The 24,886-nt window shown below is 39.3% G+C and overlaps 1 protein-coding gene across 1 annotated transcript in view; it reads left to right on the top strand.

The window, feature by feature from the left end:
* The window catches only part of LOC104523337 (L-threonine dehydratase catabolic TdcB), a 28,175-nt gene extending 3,687 nt beyond the window's left edge, over positions 1–24,488 (top strand). Inside the window, exons 2-12 of the mRNA XM_029084431.1 lie at positions 699–725; positions 3,871–4,213; positions 8,814–8,930; positions 9,822–10,063; positions 14,048–14,213; positions 14,658–14,754; positions 15,681–15,756; positions 16,453–16,578; positions 18,123–18,290; positions 18,604–18,661; positions 24,390–24,488. Coding sequence (XP_028940264.1) covers positions 699–725; positions 3,871–4,213; positions 8,814–8,930; positions 9,822–10,063; positions 14,048–14,213; positions 14,658–14,754; positions 15,681–15,756; positions 16,453–16,578; positions 18,123–18,290; positions 18,604–18,661; positions 24,390–24,488 — 1,519 coding nt within the window. The remainder of the gene's footprint in view (positions 1–698; positions 726–3,870; positions 4,214–8,813; positions 8,931–9,821; positions 10,064–14,047; positions 14,214–14,657; positions 14,755–15,680; positions 15,757–16,452; positions 16,579–18,122; positions 18,291–18,603; positions 18,662–24,389) is intronic.
* The last annotated feature ends 398 nt before the right edge of the window (positions 24,489–24,886 follow it).

Raw genomic sequence — 24,886 nt, 5'->3', positions numbered from 1 at the left:
CGAGCTAATTATATTTGCAAGAAGGGAACTTTTATATTTTCTACCTTATACTTTCATATGATATACCCCTACCATTTATACTGGGAGAAACAGACTAATCCTTCCCAGCTCCTATTTCCTGGACATTCGTGACTTTGTAGATTTTTTGCTCCTTCAGTTTTAGAAGCTGAAGAGATCCAGTCTATCATTTTAATCTGTTTAGTCTGTTGCCACATGGATCCTGAGGAAGTCAATCTGCATGTGCTTGTGCTTCATCTGAAGGGAACATGCAATCGTCCCATCATTGCAGGATAACTGCATGGGCACTTCTTTCTCCCTGTAATGAAGACAACAATTGTAGTCTTCAGGTATGGTATGTGCTACTACTGTATTTTATCATCCCAAAAGGGTGGGATTTTTTTTAGTTAATTTCTTGGTGTATTAATATTACTGCTTTCCCCAGTGCTTCATGAAAGTTATAGGTATATTAAAAAAAAAACCCTAACAAAATGGAAAAACAAATGGAAAAAGAAAAATGATGCATTCTGAGTTGTTGCTTTTTATCATTCTAAGAGTACATTTCATCACACACTCTCTTTGCACTGGCTTTAAGACTTCAAACTATGTAAAGGTATCTGGTTGAACAAATTATATTTTTTTTAGTTCCTTAATTATTCATGGAATGTCTGCATATGGATCTCCTCTCTTATTTTTTGCAGTTATGCTGAGCAGCTGTTCTTGAAAAAGTAGGTTTATAAACTGTATTTTCATGTTTGCTTTTACTAATAAATTTAAAGGTAAAAATGTCATAATTTAGAACCACATAACAATGCTTGCCAGCTGGATATTTGTTTTACAGATGGAAATAAACAGACTTTTTAATGAAAACTTTATGAGACAAACTCCAAAAAAGGGAAAGTGATTCCTTTGAAAGGAGCAATATTTAATGTTTTATAATGCTGGGGTTTGTATTTATATTGGCTCAGATTTTCATCTGGGGGGCATGATCGCTAGAACAGGGTCATACTTTGTTACTGTGCATGAGAAGTCACGTGCTGTCTTTTTGCGAGCACTTGCATGCTTTGCTGCCTGCTTTGACTATTCCTGCAAAAGAATTTCATACTGAGTTGACCTACACCAAGCATATGAACTGTGTTTGAGGAAAGAAATGCATCTGACCTAAGAGGATTATTAGTTGCTTTGTGATGGATTGTCAAACCTAAACCCACTGTTTACCTTGGGAGTCAGAATGCTCTCAGTGGGTCTGTGGTAAACCCAGATAGGGAAAAATGTCATTCACTAAGTTGAATTAAGAATATGTACATAGAAGTAGAATTAAAAGTAATCAGAAATAAATATACACAATACATACATATACAATAGCATGATGAAATTCCTTTGGTTACAAGGTTGCTGACCTTTCAGATGCACATGGATTATAGTTTTCATATTAAATGTTGCAATGGTAATGTTTCAGATGTGCTTTAAACCTATCTCAAGGTTGAAAAGCCTACACATATTTTACATGTTTGACCTTTGTTCTTTTCCAGTAGTCATAAGATGTTGTCTCCATCAGGGTCCTGAGCAGATATTCACTGTTCTTGACAGTGGTACTGTAGATCAAGGACTGAGAATCTGATTTACTTCCCTCCTCTGTTCTGCCAAAAAAAAAAAAAAAAAAAAAATAAAAAAAAAAATAAAAAAAAAATTCCAAGAGTTGGGCCAAAAATCAGTATCCATTTTTGGTCTTTCTATTTGCAGATAAGAAAATATTTAATGGCTTTAGTGTGGTGGGATGTTACCCTGTAGTTTGTACTTTCTAGCAGAGTCTTGGTTCGTCAATGGAGTTTTTGTGGTCATCTTTGGCTGGGATTTTTATGGATTTTTGTAGCTTGCAATAGACACAAAGAGAAAGTGTGAGTTTATCTCCTATCACAGATGCCAATCAGTAAAAAACATTTTTTGCCTAGAAACATCACAAGTTTTTGATCTATGTATGTATTTTACCTTACATATACCCTTTTAACCCATTGACAATGTAAGAAATATCATTCATTCCTAAATGAATGACTGCTAAATGTTTTAGATAATATATTTTGAGATAAGATGTATATTATGTTCTTCTCTTCTTGGAGTGGTTATGGGCTACTGTGATATGGAAAATGTCTTGGGTCGTTGGTTTTGTTGGGGGGTGCAGAGGTGATATAGGGAATGAACTCCTAACAGAGATGTAGCCTCTTAGATGATGATAGCTGTTGTTTATGCAATAGTCCTATTTGGTTTCCAGAACCATGGGCTGTGCCGTAACAACTTCTTGGGGAGACAGTCTGGTCTGATTCCTATCTTTACATTAAGCTAAAACTAATATGCATGGGAACTAATACTGGAAGCTTAACATCTTCAAGAAGTGTTCCAACCCTCTAACCCCAAAGGAGCAGAAATGCGGAAAAGTATGGAATAGAGCTACTTGATAAGCTACTTAATTTGAAAACAGAATGCCTGCTGTTTGGGTGTATCATCTTTAAGACATGCTATTGGGAAAATATTTTAAATCAGAAGTGTCAACATAAACAAGTTACAAACGTGTGAATACTTTATTTATTTATCTTAGAAAATTAGTGTTGAACTCAATAATTTTGGAGAGAGAAGACCTTGCTACAAAAACTGTCCTTTTTTGTCTCCCATGAGGATATACAGAATGACTGTATATCACTTGATTCAAGTAACAAAACCTCTTATGCTGCCCATAATGTTACAAGAAATCCTCACTAGAACAATTGGAAATGTAATGGGAAGCAGAGCTACTGGGACAGGCTATGGGACCAAAAAGAAAATGAATGACACTGCCAAAAGCAGCTGTATTTTAAACTCTTTTAATAAATTATGACAATGATTATTACAGTGGTGATTATTAATATTGAGAACATCATGTAGAGGGGCTTATACCATCTATGTAATCATAGATACAGACTGGGGGTGGTATCAGCTCTTTTCCAAATTACTGATCTTCTGATTAATGCTTCTTTTCCCCCATATTACTCTCCAAATTCCAAGAATTCATAGAAGCTTTGCATTTATTTGTTAGTAGGGCTGCAAAATTCTACACTGTAGTATATATCCCTTGTTAGCTCCTGAGCAGTGTGGACTGTAGAGTAAGACAGTCTAAGGTGGGAACACTAGCAAATTTTTGTAGCAAAGTGTTGTCTCTCCAAAGTTCCTTGGGGAAGGTGGTTTGTGTGACATTCCAATGTCATCTTATCTACAGGTGTTTTGATCTGTGAAGTGATAACTCACAGATCAGGAGACCTAGTTCTTTAGCTCTGTAGTAAGATATAATTGTTATCCCTTATCAAAGTAATTTCCTTCCTATCACAAGGCAGTTGATGACTGTCAAGGGTATGCTCTGCAATTATTCAAGAGCAAAGAAGCAGACCTCTCGTGTTCAGTGTAATGACATTTGTTACTGCTATCAATAGTATAAGGGAGTGGTCTGCAGCAGCCATTTGCCTTTTTTAAAAAACACGGAGTTGCGTACAATTCCAGTTATTCCAAAATTTCTGGAAGCACTGAACTGGGATCATTGCTGATTGACTATGGAGTACTGAGAAAGGTCTGGCTGCCCAGAGAGCATGGATTATATCTTTCTTATTTTCTTGGGTATGACAGTTTCCCAGATTGTCCACACGGCAGGTTACCTGTGGCTTTTCTAAAAGCTGGCTGGTTACAGTAGTTTTCAATCCACCTACAAGATAGGTAATATGACAGTAATAATTCAATCTGCCTATTTGAGGTGTGCAAAGGGCAACTGAGATGTGCATCCTTCTTAAATACTACATGTCAAGCCTTTAATCATCCAAGCTTTCCTAACAAGTTCCTTTTATTTGTTTTCAGGGATGACAATAAAATAAAGAAACAAGATGCCTCAGCAATTTGTGATCTTCACTGTTGTAAGGATGGGCCGATGAGAAATGGCCTTATAGGGCAGAAGCCCCCTTCTATCAACCCTGAGAGACTGAAAGATTTTGGTGAGGAGGATTACCTGAATGGGGATGTGAAGACCTGGGAAATGAAGATAGTGAGCCATAATGAGGAGTTACCTAGGGATGCCCTTTCCCGCATCCCTCAGTCAAGCAGTAGGACCAGCCTGTCAAGCTGTAACAAGCTGATTCGATTTGAAGATATTAGTGCAGCAGCTTTCAAAATCCAGTGCGGTGTTCAGAAAACCCCCTGCATGGTAGGGAGTCTTTATGGCTTTGAATTCTCTCAATGTTTTGTTGCTTTTCTTTATAAAAGTTGATGAGAAATGAAGGAAGAGTATGTGTGAGCTGCAGCAGATAGATCTGTGTAAGACAACTCATGTTCATATTTGTTGTTGTTAACTGTCAATAATAATTTTCTTCTTACCTAATCTTACACTAACCTAAATCCTCAAAGATTGTAGTGACCTGTAAACAAAGGATAAACCACATTAGGCGTAGACTTAATGCACTGTGGTGTTATGCTCCTGATGAGAAACTCCTGCTACATGGAAACTGAGTGGGAGACAGTGGACTATCACTCTTTGGGTAAGCAGTCTCGTGGGAGGGTCTGGTTTGGAACCAGCCCTTGTATTTGGAGAGTTTTAAGATATAGATTTTCCTTCCTAGCCTGGCCAACCTGGCAAGGCTGGATATGTAACCAGGTGGTTCTGCCACACGTGTTTTCAACAAAACAAGGACGTTAAGATATACACACACAAACATATGTACCTATTGATCAGTCAAGGTATGAAAATGACTGAGACACTCCCATAAATGTGCAAGCATTTGCTAAAGAGATGTATGATGGCAAACTATTTAATTCGTACTCTATTTCTGCTGTTGGGAGCTCTTCATGAAGGCTACTGCAGATGCTTTGTGGCTAATATCTCCTCCCTGTGATGGGTGAAAGAGAGGCTTTGCCAAATGATGATTCGTAGCAGCAGCCCCAAATCTCTCTCGATGAACCTCTCCCTGTTGCTGACCTGGGGCACCCCACCAGCCTCACTGGCTGTAGATTGTCTTTCTGGGCTGCACAGGGAAAGGATCTTGGTGGCTGAACCACTGCTTGGGGTTAGTCCCTGGAGCAAAGTGCTTGGGTCTGCAAGGTGCAGCAGTTCTCCTGGTTCCCATATGGTGCCTGCTGATCCAGAGACATCATAATTACTTTCAGTGGGGTTTTTTTAGCTTAGAGTTACCAAAGTAAAGATAGCTCTTTTTTTTTTTTGGTAGCGTACTATTGAAGCGTGTTTCGTGACAAAGGACATGATATAAGATCATTTGAGGCTGTAAAGTGGCACAAAACTTGTGGGGTAGTTTTGGCCGGAGTGTAGGGAGTAAAACTGGATGTATCTTGCATTCATATACTGCCTGTTCAGAGTGACCCAAGAGTAAACCATCCTACCAGCTGTACCTTGATTTCCTTTCAAAGTGGAAAAGTTGGCTTGCTCGGGAAGGCAGCAGGGGGGAGTGAGCAAACACATGTGCAGCATGGGTGGTCAGGGGGCCAGGGCCTGGGCGAACAGATGGAGCATACCAAACTCTGCACATTGCATCGTTTGTCAGCAAAACTCTCAGACTGTCATGCCTGAAAGGACAGATGGTGCTCTAGACAGGTGCCAATCTTCTGCTTTTGTACAGATACTGTCCCAGGAAGAGAAGATTTGCATTTATACTGCAAGTAGTGAGCACTGCATTTCTCTGTTTTTGACAGCTCTGGTCATATTTGTTAGATGAATTTAATCTTGCTGTACATAGGTAGGTCTATGGGCAGGGAGAGTGATAATGTCATGGCTTAATTTGGAAAGCAGAACTAGCTTGCTCTGTACCCTTTGATAGGCTGGTTCATCCCTTCCCTGCAGTTCATGGCATCGTGCACTGCTGCCCAACAGTTATAGGATACTGCCTCTGTACACCTGCCCGTGGGAGACTGCGTGAGCCTTGGCTGTGTGGGTCATTGAAGGACCTGATTCACACCTTCAGCTCAGATGGATCAGACCAACAACTCAAAACTAGTAATAACCACCCTGGCCCAACCCCCTGAGCCATCAACTTGCTCCCAAGGTATGGCTCCCACACTGGAAATTATTTAGCCAACACATCCTAATGCAGGAAAGGAGAGGTTGCACCACTGAGTCCATCTTTTGCTCCTGCAGGCATCTGTGTGATAGAAGACTTTTCATAAACTGATTGTGCTCATGGTCACAAGTAGTTAAACTCTTTTTGGCCAATTCACACCACTTGTTCTCAGGCAGATTTGCCCCTCAACTTGAATAGTTCTTTTCTCTTGGGTGTCCCTGACAGATTTATGCAACTCAATTGTATCCCCTTTCTGCATTTACTGTGACAAACTAAACAGACTAACTTTCTTTAGTCTCTTTTTATGAACTATGCTTTTGGGACGATCAGAATAGTGGAAAACCTATATCCCCACTTGTTTTAGTGTGAAAATACCCTACTACAGTTGCTATTCAAAGTACTGTTCCTGCAGAAGTCATTAGTTTATGTTTCATGCACTGATTCAGAAGGAAAATATTGAAGGCACAGAGTGGTATCAAGAAAAACACAGATAACCTTTATTTTAACTCCTCACTGAGAGGTAAGAGCCCCTTTCAGGGACATTTGTTTGGATGAAAAAAGTGAGCATGACTATAACCCGTTCAGTTCATTGAATGGAGAAGCACTTTGCAAGGTGATTCCGATTCTGCATGTAAGACCATGGATGGAGTGTCCTGGATCCTTATGCAGGAGTTTGCCTGCAGCTGCAATGCGGCATCATGAATGATTGTAAGACATGTCATAGAGGTAGTGAGTATAGGAAAACAAGGAATTAGCATTAATTTGGGCACTTGGCTTGGTTACTGATATAGGAACTGATCCTGCTGATGTAGGAACTTTAAAGGTTGTTTTGTGTTAGCTCTGTGGACGCCAAATGGAGGCTGTGCTGTGTGTTGTACGTTAGACGCAGTACCTGTAGTCCTTTGAGATCATAGTGGCAAAAGGGAAAACTTACAGGCTGGTCAATGAGTCTTACAAGGTCATGCATCAGGTCAGTACAGCAGAAAACAGCACTGACACCTCCTGTGTTAGAAGTAATTGTTATATTTAGGCTACGTGAAAAAAAGCCTCAGTTAAAGGAAGAAGAAAAGGATAACCTAAAGAGTTAAAATGTTGAGTATCAAAATTAAAGAAAAATTTATAATCTGAAGTACACCACCTTAGTGGTGAAGAGTGACTTAATGGCACATTTTTTAATGTAGCAGACTTATAAAGTCACAGGATCCATCTCCTTAAATCCTTTTTCTCATTATTCACTCTAGAATCCAAGATTCTCTACAAAAACAAAAATGATAAAACTAGTACGGTATGTGAAGAACCAGTAAAGTAGTATTTAGTGTTCTTGTTCTGTTTTGCATAGACATTCTCCATAGATTAGGCTGTTTAGGATAGAACCTATTATCCTATTAGTGTACTAAGCACTTTCAATTTTTTCAGTTCTGCAGACAGATTTGCAAAGGAGCAGCAAGTGGTAGCTCCTATTGCAGCATTTTCAGAAGCAAAACAGAGAATCTGGCCCCACCTACGGGTGAGGAACTTGACATATGCTTGTAAATCCACTAGAAGTCCTTGAAACATTCATTTGAAATATTTAGTTTAATTCTATGCCTTAAAGCAAGTATCTGTTTCAGATCTATTTAGTTTATATAAATTCACTTTGAAAGTCCCACAATCTGAAAAATGTCAGTACATATTACTGTGTACACTATACACCATATGCATGACACTGCCAGGTACTTTTTGAAATAAATATTTAAAATATGTTGTCATGCTGTCTTTTAATCTCTCTTTGGGACTTATCATAAATGAGGGCTTGATATCCTCTAAATCCCTGGGTCCTATTTGCTTTGGCAGCCAATGGAAAAAATAGAGCCAATTATGAAATAGAGATGCATTAAGCCCAGGGAACTGAAACCCACAGGCTTACTGCAGCTTTGTTTCGTAAGTTATCTATCTTGTTTAAAACTCACGTTTTAGATAATATGGTAGTAGGAAATCAATATGGTGATGCATACTGTGAGTGTCTTGCTATAAAAAATTATAAAGGTTTGCCATTAAAAAAATCATTAAAAAAATAATGCACCTGGACATTGCATCACATGTACTATGCTTGCTAATTCCTCTCAGCTCAGACATCTTTTCTGTCTCAAACACTAAGCATTTTCAAATAGCTGCTGCTTACACTTGCAGTCCTGATGAATATCTTTTATTATTTCTGTCATTCTTCAAATAAGAAATGTCTTTTCTAATGTCATACTGGCCTTGGGATGAAAATGGACAATATTCAGTAGTGAATCAGTGGCAGAAACCATAGCAAAGCCATACTGGGACTCAAGGAGGAATTTTCTAACTGCTTGCGTATCTATCTATTGGGAGATTACCTTATATTTTGTGTATTCAATATCCAGTTCTGCCAAGTGCTACAATAACAGACCATAGCATCCTTTTGGAAATAACTGCAAATACTAATTTTAATATCTGTATTTGAACAGTAAGACCAAAACAAGTGTTATTTTCAGAATTCATAAGGGCATGGGGTACATATTTCAGTGCTGTGAGTTTGAAAATTACTTCCATAAACCAGAAAAATCTGGTAGGTAACAACACACTGTCATGTATTTCTAAAGAAATTGATCATGAAATTACTTTTTGGAGCTCATATATAGCAGTTGAATGCATGCCTCACTAGGGAGCTGATAGGGTGTGGAAGATTTTTCTTAATTTTAGATACATCCTTATGATAATATTTCTATACTCCAGTATTCTAGGCTATCTAAGCAGTATGGAATGGACATCTATCTAAAGAAAGAGTTCCTCCAGTACACGGGATCTGTGAAGGAACGAGGTGTACTCTACCTTCTGACATCATTACCTCAGGTATAACAAAATGGTGACATTCAAAAAGAAATGGATTAGTTCTACTTCACAAAAATGGAGTAGAATTAAAGATAATTTTACCAGTAATGTCCATGGAATCAGATTGTTTCTTGCCTTTTGAACCATTGTGCTGAACAACATAGATAGGTCTGCAAGTATGTGAATGTAAAATACTTCTTTACTTATGCTTGGCTGATCTGCTGATGAAGTGCTTAAAAATATTTGAAAGAAAAGCTTGCAAAATGTAAATATCAGCATTTTTCTGTGGCATTTGGATGAAAGTGTTTGTATACTTATTATGGTTCTGACACGTTGAAACCACCAAACAAGCGATTATGAAATTGAGTTACAATGGGTGATGAGAAGGATCTAGATCACCGATTGCTTTTGTAATGAATTTCAGTATCATTACATGAGTAGCTTATCATTGGTTGCAGGAGGTTATTGAGTCTCTGCAGTAATAATAATTATAATTGGCATGATACAGCAGCCCAGAAACAGTGGTTATTCCTGAGCTTTTGTAATAATATTAATAAATCCTTCTATTAAAGGGAAACTTGAAATAAAATAGTTTCACACAGGCAGGGAAGAGGGAGAAGATGTTGGCTCTGAGGAACCAGGTATCCACTCTTCTGGGGTCAGCTGGAGTTTTGCAGCTAATTCCAATGGAACAAGAATGGAACCCAGAGGAGTGCAGGAACAGGGACTGATCCTGTGCTGTCTTAGCTCTCTGTGTAGGTCCTGAGATCACACCAGATGTGCATATACTGTATCATAATATGATCAGCTAGTAGAGGAAAAGAAGGAAGTCAGACCATTAGAGTGATCCAGGATCACATGAGACAACTTTGTGACACTATACAATATGCAATAAGCAACCCTGTTTTTCAGGATCAGCAAAGAAAGGGGGTGATTGTGGCTTCGGACAGTAACTTTTCCATGGCTGTTGCTTACCACGCCTCAGGGCTCCGTATTCCAGTGTTTGTCATCATGTCAACCAGCACATCCTCAGCCAGAGTGAAAATGTGCCGTGAGTATGGTGCCATGGTTATATCCTATGGCACTACAGCTAAGGATTCCCAGATGCATGCAAGAAGGTTGGCGCAGGAGAATGGTTACCTCTACCTTGAAGAGTAAGTGACAAGTCAGGCTAAATTAGAAAGATTAGGTTAGATACTTGTGTAACTCTGCCAAAACTATTGGATTCATTAAAATTTGATCACAGGTCATCAAAATGTTCCCATTAGCTGGGGTATGGACAGATACATATTCCCAGGCACAAATCCTGAATCTTTTTATAACAGTTGGGGATGGAAACCAAAAGGAAACACTCATTTTCCCCCAAATCGGGCAAACTTCCTGATTAGGAACTATATGGGCTACTATGATAATGAATAGATGTTAACTCTTTATGGACCCTGTCAGAAAGCATTAAGGCTATTATTCATTTTTTGTTTCTCTGTTTGGAGTAAGGTGGGTACAAGCAAAGGGTTCAGTGACATAGTGTAACACAAAAGAAGGTTAATGCTGTAAAGTTTTTGCATATCTGGTGTGAGTGGCAAAAGTGTGATTTGGCCTTGAAAAAGATGTTTAAGAGTCTACTTCACACTGATAATATTTAAAGTAGCTAAGGATGAGTATAAATTTAAGTTTGAAATATTTGAGGTCATTGAACAAGCTGGATCTAATAAAAAAATGATTAAAATAAGATAAAACAGGCAAAAAATATTTAGAACTGATCAATATTAATTTTTTTTCCCTTTTCTCTCTGCAGTCTCTTTTACCTTTTTCTTCCCCCCTTTTTTTTTTCAAGTAAGATTTCTGAAAGTGCATAGGGGTGAATCATTAGCATGAGGTACCTGGCTGTCCTTCTAACGCACTTAGCTGGAATGTTATTCTCCCTCCCTATCACTGCCTCTGTGCAGGCTTTATTCATCACTTCATGTTTGTACCGCACCTACTGCAGCACGTGCCCATTCTCCTTGGGCTCCTGGGGACTATTGCATTAAACACAGTGATAATGAATCGTGCTGCTCGGAAAGAGGATCGCAGAATGGAGAGTCCTCACTTCTTCCCAGCTGGTTTATTGGGAAGGCAATATTAAAAACTATACTCTTCAACTGCACTGTTAGCTCTGCTGACAGCAAATGACCCACAGGGCTGGTTGGTGTCCCTTTTCTGTCACCACAGGCACAACCTTGTCCCAGACTGAGACTTTCAGAGAAACTCAAGGGAATGAGGTGCTGTAGATGCCGTTGAATTTTAATCCCATTTAGGATCTCTTTGAAAAACAGCTTTCCACAGCCTTGTGATTTCCAACTTTCTGTCAGATATTTTTCAATCCATGTGTTAACTCTCAGCTGGCTTGCATCAGCTACCATATTTGCACGTAAGAACTAAATTATTTTGTGGTACTTTCATGTTTACTCTTCCCCTCCTTCCCAAATAATTATTTTTGTTACCTAAGGCAGATATTCTCCAGGTTCATGAAGCTTTCCATAATGGGATGCCTGAAATGTATTTTGTTAGATATAGACTGAGAGAGCTTTCCCAGAGAGAAATGAATGAATGGATATGGATAGCCAGTCATCTTCAATGACATGTGTGTCTGACACACATGCATCGTCATTTGCCAAAGCTGTCTGTAAAACATCAGCTGATCTCCTGTGCTTTAGAATGGAATTTCTGAAATGTCATTTTATTTCAGTTTAATTCTAGCTTGCATTCAATCCCCAGCAATTTGGTCTCTGGTCAATTCATTCTTTCCTTCCTGAAGTACACATTATGTGACTGTCTTTGGTTTTACCTGCATGGGTAATGTTCTACAGTTGGGTGTGTCAATGTCAGTTTTTCTCATTTCTTGAGCGCAATTAAAGTACTGAGTTATGAAAATGATCATGCAAGAGTTAAATTAGAGGGAGGAAACTTTTTATCCACCTGCAACTTCCTGAGAAATTCCAGGAAGGAAATATGATTTTTCAAGTTGGAATTCAATCATGAAGTCCACATAATTGCTGCTTGAGTAACATAGGATTTTAAATAACTATAGATGTTCAGGACCTCATTATAAATGCAATGTGAAGACTGCCAATAAGTAACACAGTACCTCTAGGATGATGTGAGAAAGACTGAATTGTGAATCAGAGAGGTAAGAGTGCTACAGACTGATTCACACACCTTCCTTCCTTGAGAGGCCAGTTTTTTCTTGTGTAACTCCATATCCAAATACTGATCAGACGTGATCCTCGTTCATTTGTGATCTGGTTAGTCTGTTATTCTCGGAAGGACAGCAGATAGCTTTCAAGCCCTTTATTTGGAGAACATGGGAACAGGGCTTGCTAGCTGCCATGTCAAAATGTCATTGGGAAACTGAAGCCTGGCAGCCCATCTTTGATTGCTGATATATTGCACATTGTAGAAAGCAAATGGCCAGATTTCTAGCTCTGACTCAAAAATGCTTGTTTAAATCTACAGTCTTTCAATTTATCTACCCTTTTTCTTGACTTTTCTTCAGTGGCATATGATACTGAAAAAGATATGTTTGCTTTCACAGAGCAAACGTAATCAGTCACAGAGCAAATAAAATAACCCATTTGATTATAAAAAGCTAAAGGCTGATCACTGAACTGGTGTTCTAAATAGATGTTAGCAAGTAAAACATGATTATATGAAACATTCATTTAAACTGCTAATAAATCTCCATGCCCAGAGCAGTCTCCCTCTAACAGAATTTTCAGTTTTTACGGAAGTTTTACTCATAAATTGAGTATCCTAGGTCCTTATTCATTTTTGCAGGTCCCCATGGTTTTCCATGTAACAATGACAGGGGTAACTTCGCAAACTAAATTCTGAATCTTACTTGTGAATAAGGATCCAGAAGAATTGCTCAGGAGAGCAGTGACATACTTTGTCACATATAAAGAGGAGGAGAGAGCTCCTTCAGTATCTTGGTAAAGACAATAAATTCAAGGGTTCAGTCACCCATCCTACTATCATTTCTTGCCTTCATCTTTAGCTGTGCTACAGGAGTGAAAGTTCCTTCCTCTCATCCTTTCTTGTGTAGTTACATAGACTCTTGCCCTAAGGAATTTGCTATGTTTTGCTATTTGTGTGAGGTAATTTCTCAAGAGGGCCTTGGTCTCCTTCACCTTGCAGGCATTTTGTGCTTCTCTGCTGTGCCTCTCTGTGCATGTCTAAAGTAATAAAAGCATAGCTTCCTCGTACCCGAACATCCAGAGTCAAATAAATCAAATTAAATCATTTGATCTATAATTCTGTTTGTGTATCTGATTGCCAGAAAAAGCAGTACATACAGGCATACAGAGGTCTCATTTTTTCCTTCATATATCATTCTGTATTTACATCATTGTTAACTTTTAAATAAAATGCAAAACAGCTTTCAGAAATAGATCCAAGTAAATCATGTGACTGTACAGTGGACTTCTCTTCAGTCTTTTGACTCTGTTTGTCCCTATTCTGCTCATTAAATTACCTTTGCCTGAAATTGTTTTACCAGTGAGTATTTTGGCACAACTAAATGCTTCTCTTACCCTTCCAGAGTCTTCCAGAGTAATGTGGAGGTATCAGATATTGGCCCTGGATTATGGAAAGACTTAACTCCGTAGCAATCTGTTTGGTATTTATGAGGTTGAATGCAGTGCTTAAATGTCATGAAAATTCCCATTTATCACAAACACTAAATTCCACTTGTAAATACAGAGAAGGAGATCTCCTTTCGAGACTTTGGTTTTAGTTTGGAATGCTGCATTTAAAGTTTATGAAACACAAGTAGTGACAGCAGTGGAAAAATTATTTCTGTCTTACCCGCTCTGTAAACACCAGATACTGGTAAAAACAGAGATATGTGCTCTTCACCCCGAAGGCTATTTGGGGGGTTTATCAGTGGCACAAGTTTTCTGCCAGTAGGTAATGTCACACTTTATATAGCATGCGATGGTCTATGTGATGACTATGTCCTGTTGTGTTGACACCTTGTGCTGGTGATTTACTCCCACATGTACCTTTTTCTGCTGAACGATGTCTTTGAAGTAGTAGATTGAACTATTATTGTGTTGACAACTGTGAACTCTGCTGAGCTGTGCCCTTCCTTCCTGCAGGGAGGACAGTGCTGTCTACCTGTCGGGGCTGGGAACCGTGGGCCTGGAGGTGTATGAGCAGGTTCCAAAGTTGGACGCTGTGATTTTCCCTGCAGGAGGCCACTGTGGCTTGCTGGCAGGGTCGGCTGCTGCACTGAAACACCTCAACCCACATATTTCTGTCATTGTAAGTTTCCTTTCACCTGTGAAGGTTACATTTTGACAACTTTTTCAAAAGGCACCGGTATCTAGTGATACACTGGCAGAGACTACATATGCTGGGGACAGGGACTATATGTGCCCCCAGGCTTCACCTAGGAGAAGAGCCACTGAGAGCCTGAGAAGCCTCCTGTCCCTTGGCTGTTTGCCTGGATTTAAGAAAAAAAAAAAGTGGGAAGACTCTTCCAAAGTAAATGAAATCCAGTTCTGTGTTTTGGAATAATTTCTTACTGAAAGAGTTTGGTCCTAAATAAGCCACAGTATACATTTAGTGATAGCACGGTTATTATGCAATTTGAAATTAATTGTTAATTCTAAGAGAAAACTTTGTGTAGCATTTTGCTGTCCACTTTGGTAGTGACTTCTGGTATAACTGGATCAATAAAAAAGTGGCAACATTTGTCTTCCCCAGGGGGTTGAGTCTGAAAGTTTCCCTGTATTACAACAATCCTTAAAGGCTGGACACCCAACTGAAGACCAGGCTTGCAGCAACCATCACTTTTATGGAGGTAAGAAAATTAATTATTCTTTTGGAGGTAAAATATTTTCATTTATTTCTCCAACCATATTGTTTTCCAATTAATTCAGTTCAAACATACTTTAAATTAAACCTCTGAAGAGTCAGAATTTCATTTAATTGCTGTAAGAGCAGTTTCTGACGCGTCCCCCACCACCACCTGTATTGTACCCACCCTGAGTACAATACTATTTCCCATGCATATGAAATGTTCAGGTGAATACTTAAAAATGTGTATTGACCTGAGTGTTTATCTGACCATTGTGCTCACAAGTAGCATCTTAACCAGTGAAGTAAATGGGAAAACTCTCATGTAAACGACTTAATTTGTGAAAAGGCAGGAAAATACCATACTTAAGTACTTACTCACAAAACTGTTCTCAGAAGAACAACGTTTATAAATGATACAGTTGTTTCCACATAATTCACTCAAAAACCCTCAGCTGTTAAGCAATTTAAGAATATCCTGTTTACCTGATGTTCAAATCTCTCAAAGCTTTGAGTTAAATGGGAATTTTATGAACAAACAACTTCTTAACTCTCTTAGTAAGCTCTGCCTGTGCTCCTTTGCTATCTGTCCTGTTGTAACTAATGAACTCAGTGCCGCGCTTGGCTCTTCTCTCCTTCAAGCCTCATTGAACAGTGAAAAGTGCTGGGCTTCAGGGTGACTCTCACAGTGCAACTATGCCAATAAAGAATCATAATTTTCTTAAAGGGTCCAAAATGGCAAAACATTCCTGGGAGATGCAATCTTTTGTTACCAAATGCATTTTTGTCATATAAAAAAATCAAGCAACTTAAGATCATTTAACAGCAGTGTGCTGTGCTCTTTAAGGGCACGAAACAGTCAGGACTCTAAAAAATGTTGAACTTGTCTAAAGCAGCCAGTGTCATATTTTTGTCTTTTGAAATCTGCAGATGTGAGCAGCCTTTGCTTTGGCAGCAATTCTTTGCAGCTGACAGGGAAACTTGTGGATAAAGTTGTTGCTGTAAGGTAGGTGAAGAAAAGCAGTGAAAATAATACTGGGTGAACGTTGTTGTATATGAAAAATGTGCTGTACCAGCAGCATATGGTGGTTCTTCATGTACAGTGGAGAGCAAGTTGCCAGGAATTGCCATCATGCACACACTGTGAGAACATGATGGTGGTGGGATGACTTTCCTTCCAAGGGGGGGCATTGAAGACACTGAACCCAATCCCACGTATCATGGAATCATAGAATATCTCAAGTTGGAAGACACCCATAAAGGATTGTTGAGTCCCATTCCCTGCTTCTTGCAGGACTACCTAAAACTAAATTATACGACTAAGAGCATCGTCCAGACTGACCCCTTTGGTCAAAACTTTACCTGCTGTTAGTACCTGGTGATGGTCTGGGTGTAAAACTTGTTCTTGTCGTGTTCTACAACACTTGAGGGTAGCCTTTGACAAAACTCTTCTAAATCTTCATAGAAAGACCAAATTGGCAGAATATACTTACCACTAGGATTTAGGTAGTACAATGGTTCTGGTAGAAGATGCCATCTTGTCTTTCAGTTAATATCAAGACTGAGATGTACATTCACCCCCAGCAGCACAGCTTTCTGTAACAGCACCTTGGGAGGAAGGAATCCAGTTATATATAAATGTATTGTCTTCTGCTTTTGGTGCCTCTTTTGTTTTGTTTTGACACGACTCTTTTGCCTTTAGGGAGGAGGACATCCTCATTTCGATGCTGAGATTGCTGGAGTATGAGCGAGCCACAGTTGATGCAGAAGGGGCCATTGGACTTGCAGCATTGGTTGCAGGGAAGCTGCCTGAGTTGAAGGGCAAAAGGTACGGCAGCTATTGCAAACAGGGAATTGTGGCAAAAGCACGGAGTTAAGTGCCTTGTTCCCAGGAAATGGAGAGAAGCTACTTGTTTTATGAGTGATGAGGCAGTTTCTGCCCCTGAACTGGCAATGGGCTTATCTGCGGCATCTACTTCAGGCTGAAGGGACCACTCACAGGTCAGATGACCATGTTTGCAACCTGGAGACCTGACAAATCTTGTCATTTTCCTATATTCTCAAATGGCTGGGGGGAAGGCAGTTACACACAGCTCCATGAGGCATGGTCATATCTGCCAGAAGAGCATCCTGCTCTTGTTAGCCTGTTGCCTTCTCTTATTCCACTTGTGGAAATCAGGCCTGTCTGTGGTGGGACAGGAGCTAGACTGTCTTCTGCAGTCGCTCAGTGACACCTGCCTCCTGGCCCCAAGAACTCCTGCACAGATAGTCAACGGAATTACCCTTGTGCTTAGCATTAAACATGTGTGGAAGTGCCTTCTTGCATCTGGGCTTGAGTACTCACTACTTAATCAGATTGAGCCTTGGCTCAGGACATAGCCTCAAATGTATTTAAACATACACACCCTCAAGACAAAATAAAATTTCCAATGCACAGCAATGCATGCTAAAATACTGCTGAGGCGATTTTTCGGAAGAGGCTGATGGAGTACATACAGAGCAGCAACAAATTGCATAGAATCATGGAATGTTGTGAGTTGGAAGGGACCCACAAGGATCAAGTCCAACTCCTGTCCCTGCACAGGACAATCCCAAGATTCAGACAGTGTGTCTGAATGTCTGTTGTCCAAATGCTTCTTGAATATTCTCAGGCTTGATGCCTGTCCCAGTGCCCAATTCAGTACAGCTAAAATAAAAGGAAAAATGCAAAAGTTTGGGTTTAAAGAGGTCAGGTTTGACTGCAGAGAGAGATTATCATGGACTAACTATGATTATTCCACAGGATCTTCACTTGTTTTTCAAAAATTTCTGCAGTCATTTTGCAAGGTTGAGATGGATTTAATTAATGGTTACAGAAAGCCTTGAACATACCTGTTATCTAACCATTAAGAGGCTGAGACTCGGAACTTCCAGTGAAAAATTATGTAATATTTTTAAAATTTGAAACACACCTAGAATTCTCCAGCTAATTATCTCTAACAAAATTAAAATCCCCAGGAAATGCAAAATGAAAACAAAATTTCAGACCAACTAACTCAGACAGCTTCTAGGCTCCCACTGCCTGCCCACAATTGATACTGAGAGCCAGGAGCCCCTCTGATGTGCAATACATATTTATTGAAGGATGGTCCTGGCAGATCTCAAGCAGAGTCTGTGATTTATCCAGGTCAAAAGCTCAAAGCCTCATCCAGGTTGGATGAGGCTTTGAGCAACCTGGTCTAGTGGAAGGTGTCCCTGCTGATGGCAGGGGGGTTGGAACTAGATGCTCTTTAATGTCCCTTCCAACCCAAACCATTCTATGATTCTACGATTTATGGTTCCTTTGCACAGGCAAGTGCTAATCAAAAATCCTATTTTTCTCTCTGTTTTCAGAGTGGCAATTGTTATATGCAGTGGAAACTTGGAGTTGCATTTGCTGCAACAGTGCATAGCTCGTGCCCTGAACCTCGATAACAGAGTGTGTAGATTTTCCCTTGTGCTTTCTGACTGCCCAGGAGACATTTCAAAGCTACTGGAGATTTTGGCTCGGGAAGAAGCAAGGTAAATCAGACTAATAGTAGGGAAATATAATCACAGAACAGCACAAAGTTTATTAAAGATTTTGACATGTTTCCAGATGTTCTCTGAAGGAAGGTCTGTAAGTAACTAATTAATCAAGGAGTTTTTTCTTGTTATATTTCAGAAAAACTTTAATTTCTTTCATTTTTGTTCCAATGTGAAAGTACCTTTGCAGTGTAGAATAAGTTTCTAATACAGAAAGTAGCAAAAATAGCTACTGTCCAAATGCTTACAGAAGCTATTTTACAATGACAAAGGATTGTTGTGATCTCTAATTTATCTCTTATTGATGTAGAGTTTTGGATATCAAGCAAGAACGCATGTTTGTGACATCTGAGCTCTTCACTGTCGAGGTAAGATGAGATGCAATTTCAATTTCTCTAGCAATACTGACCTCCCCTAGTTTATTCTATTTTCCTGTAACTCTGTATGACTATGTTGATGAAGTCCAATAGAGTATGCACAGTGATTTGGGGAGCAGTGTGATAGATAATTTCTTCTGTGTTATACAGCATCTTGCCTCACCAAACACTTAACAGCCATATAAATAATGCAGGACCTGTTTTACCTGTTATTGCAACACTGTGGGTGAAATACTCCAGCTGTTATAATTGCTGACCTTCCTTACGTGTGTGGTGGTGTGCCGGAGGTGGTGAGCAAGCTGCAGCATCCGTCCAGAACCTGACGAGCCAGCTGTGTAGGCTGGCTGTAATTGTCTGAGAACAATTTACCTTAAAGCAACGTAGAGAACACCCTTACTCTTAAGGAATCCTCGTTTTTAATTAGGACCTCAGTTTTATACCTTATCCACAATGAGCACAAAGCAAAATCTTTATTCCCTTGTTGAGTATTTGATACAGTAACGGTGAGGAAGTGTTAGCAGTTAATGGCATCTCTTACAAGGATCATTTGTCTCATGGCATATCTCTTATTTCAACTGGTTTGGCAAAGGTGTGGTTCCATTGATTTCATGCTACTGCAGTCCGAGTCCAACCTGACATAGTCTGTGAAATCACAAGTGGAAGTCATATTATGGATCTTTAATAAACAGGCTCATAACTGGAATTCCATAATGGTGTTGAGTAAGCAAGTTCTTGCATTTTGGCATTTAAATCTAATTTCCCACCTGGATGCAAAAACCTGTTCAGTATTTTCACTTGTGGCTATAAAGAATAGGTTAGATTAAAGATGACTGTAGCAAAGGACTGCAATGAAGTTCATGAACATCTTTCAGGACATGATATTATCAGTTTTCTCAAATGTGTAGAGTCAAAACAGCATTGCTCCGTGGCGTCCTGTAACAATAGGAAGAATGAAGAAGTGCCATGTATACTATTGTCTGTGCTTTAAACACAGTGTATTTCCACTGACTGTCCAATTCAAGAATCTGACAGTGTTGTACTACAAGCGGGTTGAAGGGAGGAACTTGCATCCCTGAATGATGTAATTGGATGTTGGATTTGCATGATGGCTTTTAATCAGTCTAAGGAAGGCTATTGGATAATTAGATGTGAAGTGCAGAGTAGTGATCCAGATTTATAGACCTCAGTGACTTTGGAGGCAGCTCTATCTGGTGACACGTAGTGAATCACGAAGCTTTTTTTTGAAAAGTAAAACAAGGGTAATCAAAACGGATATAATATTTAATTTGTCTTTAAGCAGCAAAATGAATTTTCTCTAACCAGATACAGAAAATTATACATATTTTTATAGTAAAGCTAATATACGTGGAGGAGGTTTTGCTTTTTCCTTTGTTGCTTACAGGAGCCAAGTATCAGCAAAGCATTTTAAGCATTTGCTACTAGAGCAGACCTGCAAAGAACTTTGTACCATTTTCATCAGTATAAATCACAGCACATTAAATTAAGCTTGCATTTAAATCTGGATCAAGAACCAAAATTATCATGCATTGAACTGGTGGTAATAATAAGAAAGGGATTATGGCTATACCCACTCCACTCTAACTTTAATACATGCTTTTGACTGGGGATATAGATGAAGTGTTTGACAGAACAGAGCAGTGAGTGTAGTGGCTTATTTGAAGCACTAAGTCAGTCCTGTCAATATTGTAATCTCAGTATTTAATAATCCTTTTAGATTTACCCTTTCATTTCCAAAGGACAGAAACTTGGCTTCTAGTCATGACTTATCAGGAAGATAGAGCGGGTTTTTTCCCTCTGGTGAAATACCTCCCTGGGTTAGTGTTTATTCATCCAGTGCACACTTGGAACACTCTGTGGGAAGATCCTTGCGGAGAGTTTGATTGCATGGAGTAGCAAGGTCTTTCTAAAAGGAAGCTTTATGTTCAAACTACACTTTTGGAAAAATAAAGGCTTATGGCTATATTAGATGCAGTCTGATTCTTAATGAAAGTGCCTTGTGTGGTGGGATCTGCTGGTTACCTGTTCTTTGGAACAATATGGGAGTTTGTTTTGGATAGTACCTGCTCATACTTCCAGTTTAGATTCTCTTTCTTTGTGGCTCATACTGGATTTCTGTCTTGCAGAGAACTACACCCTAATTCACTCTTGCCTGAGCAGTTAGGAAATGGCTTCCAAAGTCACAATATTGAAATAGGTAACTCTGAGCAAGTCATAAAAATAACAAGTCTGGTAGGCTTCACATTTTGCAACTATTGAAGCAGGTTAGATGACCAGCAATATCTAGACAGAAAGAAAGACCAGATCTAAGGAAAAAATAATCTAGTGTCACTAGCCAACTGGATATAGAGACCTAAAGGATGCCCCAGTTCTTGGAAGGAAGCTACAACTTGCTTCTGTGAACTTTCCCTGTTCTTTATCAGTAATATTCCTCAGATTCAATGTGGGACAATTTATCACTTAAATGGTTTCCATCTGTAAACCTCTTTATGTCCCTTCTATTTCATATTATTATTGACTCAGAGAGAAGTCAATGAGCAAAATCTGTAAGTGACTTAACAAGGTAAAATCTATCTTTGCTATGAAGCCATGCAGGGCTCTGCTGTAGGTCAGCAGCTTGCCTGCTAAATGGGTGTCTTATATTTTCAGGTGAAGAAAAAGTATCTTGGAGCTCTTCAAGTTTCTAGAAAAGTATTTTCCTCACCACTGAAACTGCAGCATAAACAGACAGGCAGATACAGCAGGGTCCTGGAACAGAGCAGCGAGGGTCTGCAAGGTCTTGAGGTGCTCCAGCAGCTTTGCAGAGAAGCATCTGCAGTGGCAGTTTTCCCTCTGACCTCAGTCCTGTTTGAAGTTATGGGGTTGTCTGGTTCTCTTCAAACCTCTTGGGAGCTTAACTCTGCTGTGGTTTTAAATAACTCAGAAGAGACTAGTTGTAAAAAGAACATCCATCACATTACTTCTCCATCTAACTGTGCAACAAAATGCTAATTAATAAATCAAATGTTGCTTTTTTCTTTATGATAACATTACACAGGAGAGAAATGCATAAAATGTACTTAGTTTTTCTTGCTGGTGGTGGTTTTTTGGTATGCAGAAAAGAAAGGTCTACTGTGCAAACGTGGTCCTGCAGTCAATGAGAGCTCTGCTGGATTAAAACTCCTCTTTCTAGTTCTGAGGGTTTATGGGTTTGAAACAAAGATAAAGTTCTCTCTAGTTGTGGGCTATCTTGTCTGGAGTATAAGAAACATCAGGCAATAGGTTTTGTCATTTGGTCTTAAATATGACCAATTTGGAGCACTTAGTTCATCAGTAGGTATGCAATCTCACATAGCTAGTAGTACCTAGGTGACTATTCATCCTAGATAAATATAGTCCTGATATACCTCCCCATGAATGTGAGGATTGCCCTGTTGAACACTCATGTAAATCATAATTTAAGTAAGAGAGAGGAGTTCTATGAAGGTAAAACTGCAGTGAAAATTGGCTTACTCTGAGCAAGAAAGCAAATTCTTGCCTTCCTTGCTGTTTAGAGCCGTAGCTAAAGTGTAGAGTGATTCTCTGTTCACTCCTGCTGTCAGCAAATGTTCTCTCTTCCTCTATTTGACAAGTGTGAAAAATCAGGTAAACTTCTGGAGTTGTTTATTATTGCTGCTGCTGTTGTTATTGCTTTGATAATACACTAGAGCATATTAATGGCTGAATCACATGTTGGATGCTGTGCATGCCCGGAACAAAAAGAGTATTTATCCAAACTGCTTACAAGCTCTCTGGCTCCAATCTATCCAAGTCTGTCTGGATTCAATCATTAGCAGAAAGAAAACAGCAGAGAGGAGGATAGTTAGCTCTACAAACCAAAATGCTTTCCCATGCTTGCTCCCAGGGCAGAGCAACTGCTTGCTGCCAGACATTCAAAGTTGAACCTGGCAAGTCCAGACTGGTTCCAAGTGCAGCAATTGATTTGCTCGGGACAAAACAGACATACTCGCTGTGGAAGGGGGAAAAGGCTACTTTTTAAATTACAGACTCTCAGAGAGATGCATGTCTGCTCTTGAAGATAGGACTGAAAAGCTTTAGGGATTTTATATGAACCTGGGGATGGATAATAGGTATTTAGTACTTGAGTGCCTAGGTATCCTTCAGATAGTTTTCCCAATCTTTGTGTTCTCTCCTCATCCCTCATTGTTAATTGTCTTCTGTGACTGTCTTCCTCTCAAGATTAAATCTCACTTTTTCAGAGGAGAAAGAAATTAGCATCTAATTTGTGTTCCAAAGAACCAAACAAGAATAGCCCTATGTTCAGGGTAAGAGATGAAGAATTATGGAAACAGATCAGAAATGCAGCATATTTAAGTTAAGAAGCTATAGCAAGTTTTCTAATTAAGTGAGCTAATGGCTGTTTAGAATAACCTGGAGTTAGTGTTTTATCTTCTCATTCAATAGTTTTGCTAAGGGTTTATTGTTATCTTAAGCTCATTCCTGGAAAAACATGAATTCACAAAGTACTTATTTAGAAATATTCTCGTAAACATATTTGAGTAGAGACAATTTTATTTTTTTGCCTTGTTGCTTTCTGTAAAGAATGCAGCTCTGGTAGGAACATTATACAGGGCAGCTGTCTCTAACAGTCCACCTTAAGGTTACCATGACCAGTTTTTCTCCATTCTCTGTAGATTTGGCTATTACAATAAACTCTGTTGTTGCACTGTGATACATCTTGGATCCTTTCCTTCCTAGATTTCCATGTTTCTGTGAGGTCTTTTTTTCCCACATGGCATTTTGAACATCAGTGATAATTCCAGCAGGGTCAGCAGTGACAAAAGTTAGTAGTCTAAAATTGTGAAGTATACTTTTCCTGCCATGCTTTTGCATTGATGCCTCACCTTTGGTAGTGCCCAGATTTTCCAATGATGCAGATGTGAGTGTGTAGGAAAGAGGGATTAAAGAAGAATTGAAAATATGACATTGAAGATATTGTCTTTAGTGTCTGTGTGACAGGACTGTCAATAATACTTGTGGAGGCAAGTGAAGAATAAAAAGAAAACTATTAGGTTTGCCTGGGTTTAATTTGATTTAGCAGCAGAACAACCATAACAGAAACTAGAAGTGATGCAATGAGCAAACAAAAAAATTAGAATAAAACAAGAAGGTGTATGAGTAGATAAAATCAGCTGGGACAATAAAGACATTTGCAGAGACAATAAAGGACTGGGAGATAACTCCATGAGAGAGAGAAGGAGGAGAATATAAAAAGTATGGAGGTTGGAGGCACTGGAACAAACACTGCCCAGAAATACGGAAATGTGGTGAGGTAAGAGTCAGAGCTGGGTGAGGCGACAGCAGCGCCACATACATACCCCAGGGAATGGAAAAGAGAAGCTGCTAACAGATGAGCTCAGGGAGGACAGCAGCAGACAAATATTTTCCCCAGGAGCCAGCAGAGGATCAACCTGTCTTCTTTAAACTTTGAAGGCAATAAAGTAGGGCTGTTGGAAGGCTTTAAGACAATGCAGAAGGGCCGGAAGAGCCCCAGATGTCTGCAGTGTCAGTTTTACTTGCTTAGATAGGGGGTATGCGGTCCAGAGTTTTTACGTTGAACTGATCATTTTGTTTTTACAAGTGTATTTTAGGATTTTGTTGGAAATGCCTTTGTCTGAGATTGCTGCCATGCTATCAGGAATGTTCCTAATTCTTTTCCCAGGTCACCTGCACCGTGGAGACCAGAGACAAGATCCACACAGCCCAGCTGAGGAACGTGCTCCTGGAACGCTACCCCACAGTCGCCTGGACGGAGCGGTGATGGGCGCAGCACAAGGGAAAGGGCTGGGGTCCTCTGACAAGTATTTTACAGAACCCTAATTTTGAGGCAATTAAGAACAAATATTATCTTTCAAAGTTGAACAGTTAGCTAATAGTTTCAGGATATTTATTTCCTGCTTAAAATGTAGTGAATGTCCTTGGAAATAAAGTTAAACTTAAAACTTTAGCTTAGCTAAGGAAATTTCTAGTCTCTGCTGGTGTTGGAATTCAATAATTCATTATCAACTGGCTCTCTGGATTTTGGCTAGGATGTAGAATCCAATGGCATTCAATAAATAAACAGGGAGAAGACATTTTTCTTTATATCTGAATATAGACCTCTCAATGGTCTCTTGATTTTGATGCCCCTAGTTAAAGTAATGCAGCTCCTTCTGCTGG

The sequence above is a fragment of the Antrostomus carolinensis genome, unplaced genomic scaffold, assembly GCF_000700745.2.
Source record: "Antrostomus carolinensis isolate BGI_N321 unplaced genomic scaffold, ASM70074v2 scaffold7350, whole genome shotgun sequence".
Taxonomy (NCBI): domain Eukaryota; kingdom Metazoa; phylum Chordata; class Aves; order Caprimulgiformes; family Caprimulgidae; genus Antrostomus; species Antrostomus carolinensis.
Note: the sequence above shows the minus strand (reverse complement) of the source record. Positions and strands in the feature narration are given on the sequence as shown.